The sequence below is a fragment of the Pseudophryne corroboree genome, chromosome 11 (assembly GCF_028390025.1).
Source record: "Pseudophryne corroboree isolate aPseCor3 chromosome 11, aPseCor3.hap2, whole genome shotgun sequence".
NCBI lineage: Eukaryota > Metazoa > Chordata > Amphibia > Anura > Myobatrachidae > Pseudophryne > Pseudophryne corroboree.
The window spans coordinates 318,626,895-318,645,259 of record NC_086454.1 but is presented as its reverse complement, the minus strand read 5'-3'; the positions used below and the strand labels follow the sequence as shown (position 1 = coordinate 318,645,259).

Here is an 18,365-nt window from a genome sequence, read left to right as displayed (position 1 = left end):
ATTTTGGGCTCTATACACCACCACAATGGATTTGAAATGAAACAAACAAGATGTGTTTTAACTGCAGACTTTCCGCTTTAATTTGAGGGTATTTACATCCAAATCAGGTGAACGGTGTAGGAATTACAACGGTTTCTATATGTGCCTCCCACTTTTTAAAGGGACCAAAAGTAATGGGTCAAACTAAACAATCCTAAATCAAACTTTCACTTTTTAATACTTTGTTGCAAATCCTTTGCAGTCAATTACAGCCTAGTGATGCTCTGCCAGGCCTTTACTGCAAATGTCTTCAGTTCCTGCTTGTTCTTGGGGCATTTTCCCTTCATCAAGTGAAATGCATGCTCAATCGGATTCAGGTCAGGTGATTGCCTTGGCCATTGCATAACATTCCACTTATTTGCCTTAAAAAACTCTTTGGTTGCTTTCGCAGTATGCTTCGAGTCATTGTCCATCTACACTGTGAAGCGCCGTCCAATGAGTTCTGAAGGATTTGATTGAATATGAGCAGATAATATTGCCCAAAACACTTCAGAATTCATCCTGCTGCTTTTGTCAGCAGTCACATTATCAATAAATACAAGGGAACCAGTTCCATTGGCAGCCATACATGCCCACGCCATGGCACTACCACCACCATGCTTCACTGAAGAGGTGGTATGTTTTGGATCATGAGCAGTTCCTTTCCTTTTCCATACTCTTCTCTTCCCATCGCTCTGGTACAAGTTTATCTTTGTCTCATCTATCCATAGGATGTTGTTCCAGAACTGTAAAGGCTTTTTTAGATGTTGTTTGGCAAACTCTAATCTGGACTTCCTGTTTTTGTGGTTCACCAATGGTTTACATCTTGTGGTGAACCCTCTATATTCACTCTTGAAGTCTTTTCTTGATTGTTGACTTGGACACATATACATCTACCTCCTGGAGAGTGTTCTTGATCTGGGCAACAGTTGTGAAGGGGCTTTTCTTCACCGGGGAAATAATTCTTCTGTCATCCACCACAGTTGTTTTCCGTGGTCTCCCAGGTCTTTTGGTGTTGCTGAGCTCTCCGGTGCATTCTTTCTTTTTAATAATGTTCCAAACAGTTGATTTGGCCACACCTAATGTTTTTGTTATCTCTCTGATGGGTTTGACTTGCTTCACTGATAGTGGCAGCTCTTTGGATCTCATATTGAGAGTCGACAGCAACAGATTCCAAATGCAAATGTCACACCTGGAATCTACTCCAGACATTTTACCTGCTCAATTGATGAAATAACGAGGGAATAATCCACTCCTGTTCATGAAATAGCTTTTGAGTCAATTGTCCCATTTCAAATCCATTGTGGTGGTGTATAGAGCCCAAAATATGAGAATTGTGTCGATGTCCCAATAACACACACACACACATATATATATATATATATATATATATATATATATAATAAGAATTTACTCACCGGTAATTCTATTTCTCGTAGTCCGTAGTGGATGCTGGGAACTCCGTAAGGACCATGGGGAATAGCGGGCTCCGAAGGAGGCTGGGCACTCTAGAAAGATTTATGACTACCTGGTGTGCACTGGCTCCTCCCACTATGACCCTCCTCCAAGCCTCAGTTAGGACACTGTGCCCGGACGAGCAGACATAATAAGGAAGGATTTAGAATCCCGGGTAAGACTCTTACCAGCCACACCAATCACACCGTACAACTCGTGATACTATATCCAGTTTGACAGTATGAAAACAACTGAGCCTCTCAACAGATGGCTCAACAATAACCCTTTAGTTAACAATAACTATTTACAAGTATTGCAGACAATCCGCACTTGGGATGGGCGCCCAGCATCCACTACGGACTACGAGAAATAGAATTACCGGTGAGTAAATTCTTATTTTCTCTAACGTCCTAGTGGATGCTGGGAACTCCGTAAGGACCATGGGGATTATACCAAAGCTCCCAAACGGGCGGGAGAGTGCGGATGACTCTGCAGCACCGAATGAGAGAACTCCAGGTCCTCCTCAGCCAGGGTATCAAATTTGTAGAATTTTGCAAACGTGTTTGCCCCTGACCAAGTAGCTGCTCGGCAAAGTTGTAAAGCCGAGACCCCTCGGGCAGCCGCCCAAGATGAGCCCACCTTCCTTGTGGAATGGGCATTTACAGATTTTGGCTGTGGTATGCCTGCCACAGAATGTGCAAGCTGAATTGTACTACAAATCCAGCGAGCAATAGACTGCTTAGAAGCAGGAGCACCCAGCTTGTTGGGTGCATACAGGATAAACAGCGAGTCAGAGTTTCTGACTCCAGCCGTCCTGGAAACATATATTTTCAGGGCCCTGACAACGTCTAGCAACTTGGAGTCCTCCAATTCACTAGTAGCCGCCGGCACCACAATAGGCTGGTTCAGGTGAAACGCTGACACCACCTTAGGAAGAAATTGGGGACGAGTCCTCAATTCTGCCCTATCCATATGGAAAATCAGATAAGAGCTTTTACATGATAAAGCCGCCAATTCTGACACTCGCCTGGCTGAAGCCAAGGCCAATAACATGACCACTTTCCACGTGAGATATTTTAGATCCACGGTTTTTAATGGCTCAAACCAATGTGATTTTAAGAAAACTCAACACCACGTTGAGATCCCAAGGTGCCACAGGGGGCACAAACGGGGGCTGAATATGCAGCACTCCTTTCACAATGTCTGAACTTCAGGTACTGAAGCTAATTCTTTTTGAAAGAAAATCGACAGAGCCGAGATCTGTACTTTAATGGAGCCTAGACTTAGGCCCATATTCACTCCTGCTTGCAGGAAATGTAGAAATCGACCTAGTGGAAATTCCTCTGTTGGGGCCTTTTTGGCCTCGCACCATGCAACATATTTCCGCCACATGCGGTGATAATGCTTTGCCGTAACATGTTTCCTGGCTTTAATAAGCGCAGGAATGACTTCTTCCGGAATACCCTTTTCCTTCAGGATCCGGCGCTCAATCGCCATGCCGTCAAACGCAGCCGCGGTAAGTCTTGGAACAGACAGGGCCCCTGCTGAAGCAGGTCCTGTCTGAGCGGCAGAGGCCATGGGTCCTCTGATATCATTTCCTGAAGTTCTGGGTACCAAGCCCTTCTTGGCCAATCCGGAACCACGAGTATCGTTCTTACTCCTCGCCATCTTATTATTCTCAGTACCTTTGGTATGAGAGGCAGAGGAGGGAACACATAAACCGACTGGTACACCCACGGTGTCACTAGAGCGTCCACAGCTATCGCCTGAGGGTCCCTTGACCTGGCGCAATATCTCTTTAGCTTTTTGTTGAGGCGGGACGCCATCATGTCCACCTGTGGCCTTTCCCAACGGTTTACCAACAGCAGGAAGACTTCTGGATGAAGTCCCCACTCTCCTGGGTGTAGGTCGTGTCTGCTGAGGAAGTCTGCTTCCCAGTTGTCCACTCCCGGAATGAACACTGCTGACAGTGCTAGTACGTGATTTTCCGCCCATCGGAGAATCCTTGTGGCTTCTGCCATTGCCATCCTGCTTCTTGTGCCACCCTGTCGGGTCACATGGGCGACTGCCGTGATGTTGTCTGACTGTATCAGTACCGGCTGGTTTTGAAGCAGGGGTCTTGCCTGACTTAGGGCATTGTAAATGGCCCTCAGTTCCAGAATTTATATGTAGGGAAGTCTCCTGACTTGACCATAGGCCCTGGAAGTTTCTTCCCTGTGTGACTGCTCCCCAGCCTTGAAGGCTGGCATCCGTGGTCACCAGGACCCAGTCCTGTATGCCGAAACTGCGGCCCTCTAGAAGATGAGCACCCTGCATCCACCACAGTAGAGACACCCTGGTCCTTGGAGACAGGGTTATCATTTGATGCATTTGAAGATGCGATCCCGACCACTTATCTAAGAGGTCTCACTGGAAGGTCCTCGCATGGAACCTGCCGAATGGAATTGCTTCGTATGAAGCCACCATTTTTCCCAGGACTCGTGTGCAACGATGCACCGATACCCTTTTTGGTTTTAGGAGGTCTCTGACTAGAGATGACAGCTCCTTGGCTTTCTCCTGCGGGAGAAACACTTTTTTCTGTTCTGTGTCCAAAATCATCCCCAGGAACAGTAAGCGAGTGGAAGGAACCAGCTGTGACTTTGGAATGTTCAGAATCCAGCCATGCTGTGTAGCACCTCCTGAGATAGTGCTACTCCGACCAGTAACTGCTCCCTGGACCTTGCCTTTATAAGGAGATCGTCCAAGTATGGGATAAATAAAAACTCCCTTTTTTTTGAAGGAGTATCATCATTTCTGCCATTACTTTGGTAAACACCCTCGGTGCCGTGGACAGTCCAAACGGTAGTGTCTGGAATTGGTAATGGCAATCCTGTACCACAATCTGAGGTACTCCTGGTGAGGAAGGTAAATAGGGACATGCACGTAAGCATCCTTGATGTCCAGGGATACCATGTAATCCCCCTCGTCCAGGCTTGCAATAACCGCCCTGAGCGATTCCATCTTGAACTTTGTTATGTAAGTGTTCAAGGATTTCCATTTTAAAATGGGTCTCACCGAACCGGCTGGTTTCGGTACCACAAACAGTGTGGAATAGTAACCCCGTCCTTGTTGAAGTAGGGGCACCTTGACTATCACCTGCTGGGAATACAGCTTGTGAATTGCCTCTAGCACAGCCTCCCTGCCTGAGGGAGTTGTCGGCAAGGCAGATTTGAGTAAACGGCGGGGGGGAGACGCCTCGACTTCCAGCTTGTACCCCTGAGATACTACTTGAAGGATCCAGGGATCCACCTGTGAGCGAGCCCACTGATCGCTGACATTTTTGAGGCGGCCCCCCACCGTACCTGGCTACGCCTGTGGAGCCCCCGCATCATGCGGTGGACTCAGAGGAAGCAGGGGAAGAATTTTGATTCTGGGAACTGGCTGCTGGTGCAGCTTTTTTCCTCTTCCCACGTTTGACCCGCCTGCTTTTTTGAAGCCGAAAGGACTGTACCTGATAATACAGTGCGTTTCTTAGGCTGTGAGGAAACCTGAGGTAAAATATTTTCATCCCAGCTGTTGCTGTGGATACGAGGTCCCAGAGACCATCCCCAACCAATTCCTCACCCTTATAAGGCTCTATGTGCCTTTTAAAGTCAGCATCACCTGTCCAGTGTCGGGTCTCCAATACCCTCCTGACAGAATGGACATTGCAATAATTCAGGATGCCAGCCGGCAAAATATTCCTCTGTGCATCCCTCATATATAAGACGACGTCTTATGTTCGCAAAATAGTATCCCTGTTTGAAAGGGGTACAGACCACGCTGCAGCAGTCTGCAGGTCTCAGTCTAGTACCTGAGTGTGTAATTACAGACTTCAGGATAGCCTCCTGCTATTTATCAGCAGGTACCTTCAAAGTGGCCGTATCCTAAGACGGCAGTGCCACCTTGACAACGTGTGAGCGCCTTATCCACCCTAGGGGATATCTCCCAGCGTAACTTATCCTCTGGCGGGAAAGGGTACGCCATCAGTAACTTGTTAGAAATTACCAGTTTCTTATCGGGGAAACCCACGCTTTTTCACACTTCATTCACTCATTTGATGGGGGAACAAAACACTGCCTGCTTTTTCTCCCCACACATAAAACCCTTTGTTTTTAGTGGTACTTGGGTTAATGTCAGAAATGTGTAACACATTTTATATTGCCGGGATCATGTAACGGATGTTCCTAGTGGATTGTGTATATGTCTCAACCTCGTCGACACTGGAGTCAGACTCCGTGTCGACATCTGTGTCTGCCATCTGAGGGAACGTTGATGGCCTTTGAGACGTCTGGGCAGGCGCGGGCTGAGAAGCCGGCTGTCCCATAGCTGTTACGTCATCCAGCCTTTTATGTAAGGAGTTGACACTGTCGGTTAATACCTTCCACCTATCCATCCACTCTGGTGTCGGCCCACAGGGGCGACATCTCATTTATCGGCATCTGCTCCGCCTCCACATAAGTCTCCTCATCAAACATGTCGACACAGCCGTACCGACACACCGCACACACACAAGGAATGCTCCAATGAGGACAGGACCCACAAAAGCCCTTTGGGGGGACAGAGTGAGAGTATGCCAGCACACACCAGAGCGCTATATAATGCAGGGACTAACTGAGTTATGTCCCCTATAGCTGCTTTTATATAATTTATACTGCGCCTAAATTTAGTGCCCCCCCTCTCTGTTTTAACCCTGTTCTGTAGTGTAGACTGCAGGGGAGAGCCAGGGAGCTTCCCTCCAACGGAGCTGTGAGGGAAAAATGGCGCCAGTGTGCTGAGGAGATAGGCTCCGCCCCTTTTTCGCGGACTTTTCTCCCGCATTTTTATGGAATCTGGCAGGGGTTAATATACATCCATATAGCCCTGGGGGTTATATGTGATGTATTTTTGCCAGCCAAGGTGTTTATATGCTGCTCAGGGCGCCCCCCCCCAGCGCCCTGCACCCTCAGTGACCGGAGTGTGTGGTGTGCATGAGGAGCAATGGCGCACAGCTGCAGTGCTGTGCGCTACCTTGGTGAAGACTGATGTCTTCTGCCGCCGTTTTTCCGGACCTCTTCTTGCTTCTGGCTCTGTAAGGGGGACGGCGGCGCGGCTCTGGGACCGAACACCAAGGACTGGGCCTGCGGTCGATCCCTCTGGAGCTAATGGTGTCCAGTAGCCTAAGAAGCCCAATCCGGCTGCAAGCAGGCGAGTTCGCTTCTTCTCCCCTTAGTCCCTCACTGCAGTGAGCCTGTTGCCAGCAGGTCTCACTGAAAATAAAAAACCTAAATCTATACTTTCTTTCTAAGGGCTCAGGAGAGCCCCTAGTGTGCATCCAACCTCGGCCGGGCACAAGATCTAACTGAGGCTTGGAGGAGGGTCATAGTGGGAGGAGCCAGTGTACACCAGGTAGTCATAAATCTTTCTAGAGTGCCCAGCCTCCTTCGGAGCCCGCTATTCCCCATGGTCCTTACGGAGTTCCCAGCATCCACTAGGACGTTAGAGAAATATATATATATATATATATACACACACACACACACACACATATAGGTTGAGTATCCCATATCCAAATATTCCGAAATACGGAATATTCCGAAATACGGACTTTTTTGAGTGAGAGTGAGATAGTGAAATCTTTGTTTTCTGTGGCTCAATGTACTCAAACTTTGTTTAATACACAAAGTTATTTAAAATATTGTATTAAATGACCTTCAGGCTGTGTGTATAAGGTGTATATGAAACATAAATGCATTCTGTGCTTACACTTGGGTCCCATCACCATGATATCTCATTATGGTATGCAATTATTCCAAAATACGGAAAAATCCGATATCCAAAATACCTCTGGTCCCAAGCGTTATATATATATATATATTATATATACAGGTTGGGTATCCCTCATCTATATATATATATATATATGTGCACACATACACACACTTACGCAGTATTTATTTCTGAATGCAGTTAATGTTCTTTCTGGTAACAAGGTAACACATATTTGGGTGTGCAAAGACAAGACTGCAAATTTCCATTTCTGTACCCTCAAAATAAAAGCACAACAACTGCCTGAAAAAAAATATGCCTTTTTTTTTTTTTCTTTATTAACTTTTTTTTTGTGCATTTTGTATAAACCTTATTTTATCTTAAATTTACTTAGATAAAAACGTCATTCTAAAAAAATTACAATTTTAACTTTTGGAAGAATACGAAAACATTTAAAAAAATCCAATAACCAATTACTTAACAATTTACAGTTCGAATGAGTGGATTAAATATGTACAGAAATACATTTTACATGCACATTATGTAATACTGTCATTGAAAAAAAAAAAAAAAATCTTGCTATTAAGTAAAATGGCTCAAATAAAAATTTAGTTAATGAAAGCAGATGGGCATTTATTTATTCCCCCCCCCCCCGCTTGTTGGTAAATGCGCCGCAAACTCCCCCCCGACGTGTGATATAACCTCTCCAATAAATGCATGTGCTTATTTGTTGAAAGAATACAAAAGAATAAATGCTGCGGTTAGATTAAAAAAGGTTTATGCATTATGCGTATCAGATTGTTTAGCAGTTAATAAAACCAATAATATTACTAAATATTCGTTCTTGGAGTGGAGCGGTTACACAGACAGACTAAATATTACACCCCCCCCCCCCTCATCCCCCAATTTATTTTTCTGCCCCACAGGGGACGTGGGATTTAGAGACTCAGCTACTGTACACGAACGCTGTAACATCTGCCAAATACAAAGTCAGGTGTAGTGTGGCTCAATGGTGGACCGGTAAAGGTAACAAAGTGCCTAAGCCCACATTATTTATTATCACATTTCCTGCATTAAAAAGAAACCTGTTATGCCTTAGTATTCCCACAGTGCTTATTGAATACTGAACAGAAAAATTGCACTTATTTCCGATCCTACAGGAATTGTAACTCTTAAGCTAAAGCAAACTAATAAAATGCCTTTTTTAATTTAACAATATCTTAATGCCCCCTATGTACTACAGCACATCCCATCTCTCTCCCTATTTAAAATTTTGCCATTAAGACACATTAAGGTATATTTAAGAGCATAGAGGATGTCATATAGTAATCCAGGCCAGGAATCTACATTCACTAGTCTGACTTGCTCCTATGAGTTTTACAGGACACGTACTGCCATTCACAGCAGGAAGTTAGGAAGTCTGCATTTTTTTTTCTCCAGGAGTGAAGGGAACATATCAAAAATGTTTTCTTCCAATTAGAAGATACCTATTGAAGTTATTCAACATTCTCTGGATCTCCGATGGCAGATCACCTGCACGGTGATCAGATAAAACATTCAAAATGTGTCCGCGGGAACCGATAAGATGCAGCTGCAAAGCATGCTGGGAAAAATAAGCACCAGCAATTTAGTGTGTGTAAAACTAAGTATCCCGTTTCATTTTCAGAAACAGGACAAAAAATATATAGGACATCTATTAAGGTGCAAATTAAGTTGTGAAATGTTTTTTTTTTTTTTTAAATGGATGAATTGCATGGAAGCCATTCTTCCACTTGCAATTACTGTTATAGGCAGCATGGGATATGAAGAAAGAACGCATGAGAAAATACTACGTTGCCAGTATATTCTTTACAAAAACCTCCTTGAAGTGTTTTTTTTTTTTAAACATTTTTTTGTGCACTGGCCATTAAAACATCATAATGGAAGAAAAAGGCATCAAAAAGTCTTCTGCTCAAAAAATAAAATAAAAAAATTATACATAACAATATTACTCCTATGTCATTAAATACATTTCAAGTTTAGAATACTTCTTTTGAACAACAACAAAACGAAAAAAGTTTGGCTTTCAGCGCACAATTAGGCTATGGCAAAAGGCCGTTAAAGATCTTAAAAAAACAGTAAACGTCTAAAAAAATTTCTTTTGAAAAACAGTATTTTTACATTGTCTGGCAAATCACACAGCGAAGTGCATGGTGTCTATGAAAATATATTAAGGCTTAGTGTCTCCTATAGCACGAATCAGTTCGATCCTATAAATGGAGTTGCTTGGAAAGAAACCAGGACACGTATGACCCTCTTTCGAGCAATTGCGATCATTTCTCAGGGGCGTAAGGTTCGGTGTCTTCCTTTTGTAATACAAAAAGACCCTTCTGGGGGCTGCGTGGTGCTTCTTGCACAGAGGGCGAGCTGGGCCACGTTTGTTAAGTTATCTTAAATCAAAACAAATTCCATTTTCCGTGTTATTGAAAAGGATTCTGTTTTGAAGGGCAACTTCATAGAGATCTTAAACAAAAATGGCTGCTTTTCATAATCTGTTTGTCACCCATTCACACATCTCCCCCTGTGCAGTAATAGTTCTTTGGGGACCAATAGTTTTCTCTGTTAGGACGATTTTCCCATGGAACACAAGCCAAGGTGGAGAAGAGAAATAAGATCATTCCAGACAGATCAGTTTTCACCGCGCAGAACCCACGGTAGTAATTAAAATGCTTTATAAGTCTTGATTGTATACAGAGGGTCTGCAATAATACTGTATCAGAACAATGTAAATCAGGATCAGAGAGTGCAATGAGCAACAAGTCTCCGCTTTGAAAAGGTATATGCACAAGAACAGTCTTGGAAAACTCTGGGGTTTCCCCACACATCTCTTCCAATCAATTTTATCTTTGGTTTCACAGGTATTCGGAGACACGGATCCTGGAGTGGTGGCTTACTCCACTGCAGTGTGTAACATTTTAGTGCTAAAATGACCAGATCAAGTTATTGTGTTTGCCTGTGGCCTTTTCAGGGCAAGTAATACAGGACACAAAGTACCAATGTATATTTGCTCTAAACGGCGAGTAGTAAATTTGTCATTGTTTCCTAAGCTTTCAACGGATTGAAGTAAGATTCCTGAAATATCAAGAAGATGAAAAAAATTGAAAATAAATAAATAAGACAACCACCACCGGTGATGGTTGAGACTTAGTGTTTAGAATATGTAGATAAGTGACAGCCCTTTGTTGCACGTTGACACACTCACCATAAATAATACTGTTAATTGCCGTCCCTTGGTGCGAGCAGTAAATTAATGTAAAGGCTTCTTTTTTTTTTTTTAATGCACCGTGGAGACACTATTTCCACAAATATTCCGTGCAGAGACTGAGAGGCAACACGCTCCAGAGGCTTCCACATTTGTAACACAGATCCACTCAAACACAACAATAATAAAAACAAACATTAAAGTGCAAATTTCCTCAAAGATGAAGTGTTAAAAGGGTCTAACGCGGGAGGCCGAGGGAACATGGAAAATACGTAGCTCGATAACGGTTCCGCAGAGTTTCTGAGCTAGCCAATGTTTTTGATGCAAAGTCATTTAAAAGTCCTACAAAGTTTCCAGAAATGATGATCCATTTTCCCTAGTGCAATCTACGGAGAATCCAAGTGATTACTTCCCGACAAGTTCTCATGTCATGTAGCGCACTTTGCGTTCAGCGCATAAATCTCAGGATTAATTACCTCTCCAACTTTACCCGGACATTTATTGTAGCTGCCCTTTAAGGTTTATATATTGATATAAAAAAAAAAATCCTATGTCAGTAACAGTCTTTCTTTACCATCTACAAAACATGAGGTTTACTCTGGCCAGGCTCATCATGTTGTAGGGAAAATCAGAGGATATCCTTTGAAGCAGTTTGGCAAAAAGAGAAACATTGTAGCTATGTCAGTTCAGCCTGGGTAAAACTAAAGCACCTTTATACGTGACGTACATCTACCGGCCGCCAGCCAATCAGACTGGGGCACATCTTCTTTAAATCAAAGTGTCCGGAGGGTCAATCTGCAGAGTCCAAGCAGTCTGGTGGCGGGGCGTATTTAAGACGGAAAGTACCTGCATAAATGAGAAACAATATATGAGGGAGGACGTCATTGGTCTTTGACACGTTAATAAATAACCGTTTAGATCATGAGGATAGTTTTGTTTGTTATTATGTCAGAAGCAATGATTTCACATAGAATGGCACCACTGCAAGGGGGTGCAATATACCAATAGTAGAAAATTAATTTTATGAAAAAAATAAGAATTTACTTACCGATAATTCTATTTCTCATAGTCCGTAGTGGATGCTGGGGACTCCGAAAGGACCATGGGGAATAGCGGCTCCGCAGGAGACTGGGCACAAAAGTAAAAAGCTTTAGGACTACCTGGTGTGCACTGGCTCCTCCCCCTATGACCCTCCTCCAAGCCTCAGTTAGGATACTGTGCCAGGACGAGCGTACACAATAAGGAAGGATTTTGAATCCCGGGTAAGACTCATACCAGCCACACCAATCACACCGTACAACTTGTGATCTGAACCCAGTTAACAGCATGATAACAGAAGGAGCCTCTGAAAAGATGGCTCACAACAACAATAACCCGATTTTTGTAACAATAACTATGTACAAGTAATGCAGACAATCCGCACTTGGGATGGGCGCCCAGCATCCACTACGGACTATGAGAAATAGAATTATCATCGGTAAGTAAATTCTTATTTTCTCTAACGTCCTAGTGGATGCTGGGGACTCCGAAAGGACCATGGGGATTATACCAAAGCTCCCAAACGGGCGGGAGAGTGCGGATGACTCTGCAGCACCGAATGAGAGAACTCCAGGTCCTCCTCAGCCAGGGTATCAAATTTGTAGAATTTAGCAAACGTGTTTGCCCCTGACCAAGTAGCTGCTCGGCAAAGTTGTAAAGCCGAGACCCCTCGGGCAGCCGCCCAAGATGAGCCCACTTTCCGTGTGGAATGGGCTTTTACAGATTTTGGCTGTGGCAGGCCTGCCACAGAATGTGCAAGCTGAATTGTACTACAAATCCAACGAGCAATCGTCTGCTTAGAAGCAGGAGCACCCAGCTTGTTGGGTGCATACAGGATAAACAGCGAATCAGATTTTCTGACTCCAGCCGTCCTGGAAACATATATTTTCAGGGCCCTGACTACGTCCAGCAACTTGGAATCCTCCAAGTCCCTAGTAGCCGCAGGCACCACAATAGGCTGGTTTAAGTGAAAAACTGAAACCACCTTAGGGAGAAATTGAGGACGAGTCCTCAATTCTGCCCTGTCCGTATGAAAAATTAGGTAAGGGCTTTTATAGGATAAAGCCGCCAATTCTGAGACACGCCTGGCTGAAGCCAGGGCTAACAGCATTACCACTTTCCATGTGAGATATTTTAAGTCCACAGTGGTGAGTGGTTCAAACCAATGTGATTTTAGGAATCCCAAAACTACATTGAGATCCCAAGGTGCCACTGGAGGCACAAAAGGAGGCTGTATATGCAGTACTCCCTTGACAAACGTCTGAACTTCAGGAACAGAAGCCAGTTCTTTTTGGAAGAATATTGACAGGGCCGAAATTTGAACCTTAATGGACCCCAATTTGAGGCCCATAGACAGTCCTGTTTGCAGGAAATGCAGGAAACGACCCAGTTGAAATTCCTCTGTAGGGGCCTTCCTGGCCTCGCACCACGCAACATATTTACGCCAAATACGGTGATAATGTTGTACGGTTACATCCTTCCTGGCTTTGATCAGGGTAGGGATGACTTCATCCGGAATGCCTTTTTCCTTCATGATCCGGCGTTCAACCGCCATGCCGTCAAACGCAGCCGCGGTAAGTCTTGGAACAGACATGGTCCCTGCTGGAGCAGGTCCTTTCTTAGAGGTAGAGGCCACGGGTCTTCCGTGAGCATCTCTTGAATTTCCGGGTACCAAGTCCTTCTTGGCCAATCCGGAGCCACGAGTATAGTCTTTACTCCACTCCGTCTTATGATTCTCAGTACTTTTGGTATGAGAGGAAGAGGAGGGAACACATACACTGACTGGTACACCCACGGTGTTACCAGAGCGTCCACAGCTATTGCCTGAGGGTCCCTTGACCTGGCGCAATATCTGTCCAGTTTTTTGTTGAGGCGGGACGCCATCATGTCCACCTTTGGTTTTTCCCAACGGTTCACAATCATGTGGAAGACTTCTGGGTGAAGTCCCCACTCCCCCGGGTGAAGATCGTGTCTGCTGAGGAAGTCTGCTTCCCAGTTGTCCACTCCCGGAATGAACACTGCTGACAGTGCTATCACATGATTCTCCGCCCAGCGAAGAATCCTTGCCACTTCCATCATTGCCCTCCTGCTTCTTGTGCCGCGCTGTCTGTTTACGTGGGCGACTGCCGTGATGTTGTCCGACTGGATCAACACCGGCTGACCCTGAAGCAGAGGTCTTGCCTGACTTAGGGCATTGTAAATGGCCCTTAGTTCCAGGATATTTATGTGAAGTGACGTTTCCATGCTTGACCACAAGCCCTGGAAATTTCTTCCCTGTGTGACTGCTCCCCAGCCTCTCAGGCTGGCATCCGTGGTCACCAGGACCCAATCCTGAATGCCGAATCTGCGGCCCTCTAGGAGATGAGCACTCTGTAACCACCACAGGAGAGACACCCTTGTCCTTGGAGACAGGGTTATCCGCTGATGCATTTGAAGATGCGATCCGGACCATTTGTCCAGCAGATCCCACTGAAAAGTTCTTGCGTGGAATCTGCCGAATGGAATCGCTTCGTAAGAAGCCACCATCTTTCCCAGGACCCTTGTGCATTGATGTACTGACACTTGGCCTGGTCTTAGGAGGTTCCTGACTAGGTCGGATAACTCCTTGGCCTTCTCCTCCGGGAGAAACACCTTTTTCTGTACTGTGTCCAGAATCATCCCTAGGAACAGCAGACGTGTCGTCGGAATCAGCTGCGATTTTGGAATATTTAGAATCCATCCGTGCTGTCGTAGTACTACTTGATATAGTGCTACTCCGACCTCTAACTGTTCTCTGGACCTTGCCCTTATCAGGAGATCGTCCAAGTAAGGGATAATTAAGACGCCTTTTCTTCGAAGAAGAATCATCATTTCGGCCATTACCTTGGTAAAGACCCGGGGTGCCGTGGACAATCCAAACGGCAGCGTCTGAAACTGATAGTGACAGTTCTGTACCACAAACCTGAGGTCCCCTTGGTGAGAAGGGCAAATTGGGACATGGAGGTAAGCATCCTTGATGTTCAGAGACACCATATAGTCCCCTTCTTCCAGGTTCGCTATCACTGCTCTGAGTGACTCCATCTTGAACTTGAACCTTTTTATGTAAGTGTTCAAGGATTTCAGATTTAAAATGGGTCTCACCGAGCCGTCCGGCTTCGGTACCACAAACAGCGTGGAATAATACCCCTTTCCCTGTTGTAGGAGGGGTACCTTGATTATCACCTGCTGGGAATACAGCTTGTGAATGGCTTCCAATACCGCCTCCCTGTCGGGGGGAGACGTTGGTAAAGCAGACTTCAGGAACCGGCGAGGGGGAGACGTCTCGAATTCCAATTTGTACCCCTGAGATACTACCTGCAGGATCCAGGGGTCCACTTGCGAGTGAGCCCACTGCGCGCTGAAATTCTTGAGACGGGCCCCCACCGTGCCTGAGTCCGCTTGTAAGGCCCCAGCGTCATGCTGAGGACTTGGCAGAAGCGGGGGAGGGCTTCTGTTCGTGGGAAGAGGCTGTCTGCTGCAGTCTTTTTCCCCTTCCTCTGCCCCGGGGCAGATATGAGTGGCCTTTTGCCCGCTTGCCCTTATGGGGACGAAAGGACTGAGCCTGAAAAGACGGTATCTTTTTCTGCTGCGAGGTGACTTGGGGTAAAAAGGTGGATTTTCCAGCCGTTGCCGTGGCCACCAGGTCCGATAGACCGACCCCAAATAACTCCTCCCCTTTATAAGGCAATACTTCCATATGCCGTTTGGAATCCGCATCCCCTGACCACTGTCGCGTCCATAATCCTCTTCTGGCAGAAATGGACATCGCACTTACTCTTGATGCCAGAGTGCAAATATCCCTCTGTGCATCTCGCATATATAGAAATGCATCCTTTAAATGCTCTATAGTCAATAATATATTGTCCCTGTCCAGGGTATCAATATTTTCAGTCAGGGAATCCGACCAAGCCACCCCAGCACTGCACATCCAGGCTGAGGCGATTGCTGGTCGCAGTATAATACCAGTATGTGTGTATATACTTTTAAGGATATTTTCCAGCTTCCTATCAGCTGGTTCCTTGAGGGCGGCCGTATCAGGGGACGGTAACGCCACTTGTTTTGATAAGCGTGTGAGCGCCTTATCTACGCTAGGGGGTGTTTCCCAACGCGCCCTAACCTCTGGCGGGAAAGGGTATAATGCCAATAACTTTTTAGAAATTAGCAGTTTTTTATCGGGGGAAACCCACGCTTCATCACACACCTCATTTAATTCATCTGATTCGGGAAAAACTACGGGTAGTTTTTTCACACCCCACATAATACCCTTTTTTGTGGTACTTGTAGTATCAGAAATGTTCAAAACCTCCTTCATTGCCGTGATCATGTAACGTGTGGCCCTACTGGAAAATACGTTTGTTTCCTCACCGTCGACACTGGAGTCAGTGTCCGTGTCTGTATCGACCTGAGGTAACGGGCGCTTTAGAGTCCCTGACGGTGTTTGAGACGCCTGTACAGGTATTAACTGATTTGCCGGCTGTCTCATGTCGTCAACAGTCTTTTGTAAAGTGCTGACACTATCACGTAATTCTTTCCATAAGACCATCCAGTCAGGTGTCGACTCCCTAGGGGGTGACATCACTAACACAGGCAATTGCTCCGCCTCCACACCATTTTCCTCCTCATACATGTCGACACAACGTACCGACACACAGCACACACACAGGGAATGCTCTGATAGAGGACAGGACCCCACTAGCCCTTTGGGGAGACAGAGGGAGAGTTTGCCAGCACACACCAGAGCGCTATATATATACAGGGATAACCTTATATAAGTGTTTTTCCCTAATATAGCTGCTGTATATATTTATATGCCAATTTAGTGCCCCCCCTCTCTTGTTTTACCCTGTTTCTGTAGTGCAGGACTGCAGGGGAGAGTCAGGGAGCCTTCCTCCAACGGAGCTGTGAGGAAAAAATGGCGCAAGTGTGCTGAGGAGATAGGCTCCGCCCCTTTTCGGCGGCCTTTCTCCCGCTTTTTTATGTAAAAATAGGCAGGGGTTAAATACATCCATATAGCCCAGGAGCTATATGTGATGTATTTTTTGCCAAAAAAGGTGTTTTTATTGCGTCTCAGGGCGCCCCCCCCCAGCGCCCTGCACCCTCAGTGACCGGAGTGTGAAGTGTGCTGAGAGCAATGGCGCACAGCTGCGGTGCTGTGCGCTACCTTAGTGAAGACAGGACGTCTTCTGCCGCCGATTTTCCGGACCTCTTCAGTCTTCTGGCTCTGTAAGGGGGACGGCGGCGCGGCTCCGGGACCCATCCATGGCTGGGCCTGTGATCGTCCCTCTGGAGCGAATGTCCAGTAGCCTAAGAGGCCCAATCCACTCTGCACGCAGGCGAGTTCGCTTCTTCTCCCCTTAGTCCCTCGATGCAGTGAGCCTGTTGCCAGCAGGTCTCACTGAAAATAAAAAAACCTATTTAAACTTTTACTCTAAGCAGCTCAGGAGAGCCACCTAGATTGCACCCTTCTCGTTCGGGCACAAAATCTTAACTGAGGCTTGGAGGAGGGTCATAGGGGGAGGAGCCAGTGCACACCAGGTAGTCCTAAAGCTTTTTACTTTTGTGCCCAGTCTCCTGCGGAGCCGCTATTCCCCATGGTCCTTTCGGAGTCCCCAGCATCCACTAGGACGTTAGAGAAATATAAAATGACGTTTGCCAAGTTATGAAGAAGACATCTAGTTTATTCCTTAAAAGAGCAGCACCATAGCCCACTGAAATACACATACAACATGCACGGAAGCCCCCTCATCTAAGATGTATGCATTAGAGAGGACATTAATAATCAAGCTACGCACATTTGTAAAGCCAATTTATTTTCTAGAATGCGAGTCCATCCCATCGTGTGCTGTGCAGCAATCAGTAATCGGTGGCGTGCCTTTATGCCATTTCTACAAGTAATCATACAATTTTGGTGGTTCCCACTTTTATAGCATTCGAATATTTAAAAAAATACAAAAATTTCACTGTATTCCCCAAATAATTTTTTTCCCTTCCAATAAAACCCCCCCACAGATGTGTCCTTATATATCCAGCTTCAATACGCCATGCAGACAAGATGCCTGGCGTGAGTGAGCCGCCGGGTCCCGTGCAGCTCTGCTAACGCCAGGCTTCTTGCAGAAAATGCGTCTTAGTCGCAGCACAATGTGACTAGGACGCACGAGGGAACTATGCGTATTAATTTATAACATGACACTTGTATATTGTATGTAACGGAGTCTTTATAAGGAGCAGAACAGAAAAAAAAAAAGAAGAAGCTGCGGAGGCCACATTGTAGCACATCGTATGCAGATGCAGTGACTCAATTGCACACAGATATAGAAGTGTTAATACATCAATCAGCACAGTCTGCTCATGCATCCTAGTCGCTTTGTGTTGCAAATAAGATGCATTTTCAACAATAAAGACGCAAGAAGAGTCTCACGTGCCCTGGCGTGCCAAGAGTTGCTGTTTGGCGCAACTGCAGCAAAGATGTATGAGGACACATCTGTAGGTATCCGTTTGTGCAGTGCATTAATTGACCATTATTAGCTGGTACGGGATGCGGTCAAGATCCCGCCAGACGGAATCCCGGCGGTCGGAATACCGACACCGGAATCCTGACCGGCACAATCCTGACATATTCTCCCTCTGTGGGTGTCCACGACACCCATAGAGGGGGAATAAATTAGTGTGCCGAGCGTAGCGAGTCCGCAAGGGGCTGCGTTGCGCTAGCCCCCCCTGTCGGGATTGTGCCAGTCGGGATTCCGGTGTCGGGATTCCGACCGCCGGGATCACGTCCGGCGGGATTTCGTACTGATCCCGCTGGTACTATGGGCTTTCCATTGAAAAATGG

The 18,365-nt window shown here is 45.8% G+C and overlaps 1 protein-coding gene across 5 annotated transcripts in view; it reads right to left on the bottom strand.

Moving 5' to 3' along the window:
• Window positions 1-10,742: 10,742 nt before the first annotated feature.
• The window catches only part of ZCCHC14 (zinc finger CCHC-type containing 14), a 152,428-nt gene continuing 144,805 nt past the window's right edge, over window positions 10,743-18,365 (bottom strand). For all 5 annotated transcript variants that reach the window (XM_063945670.1, XM_063945671.1, XM_063945672.1 and 2 more), the window contains exon 14: window positions 10,743-11,326. In XM_063945670.1, the coding sequence (XP_063801740.1) occupies window positions 11,271-11,326 (56 nt within the window). In that variant the 3' untranslated portion in view covers window positions 10,743-11,270. The remainder of the gene's footprint in view (window positions 11,327-18,365) is intronic.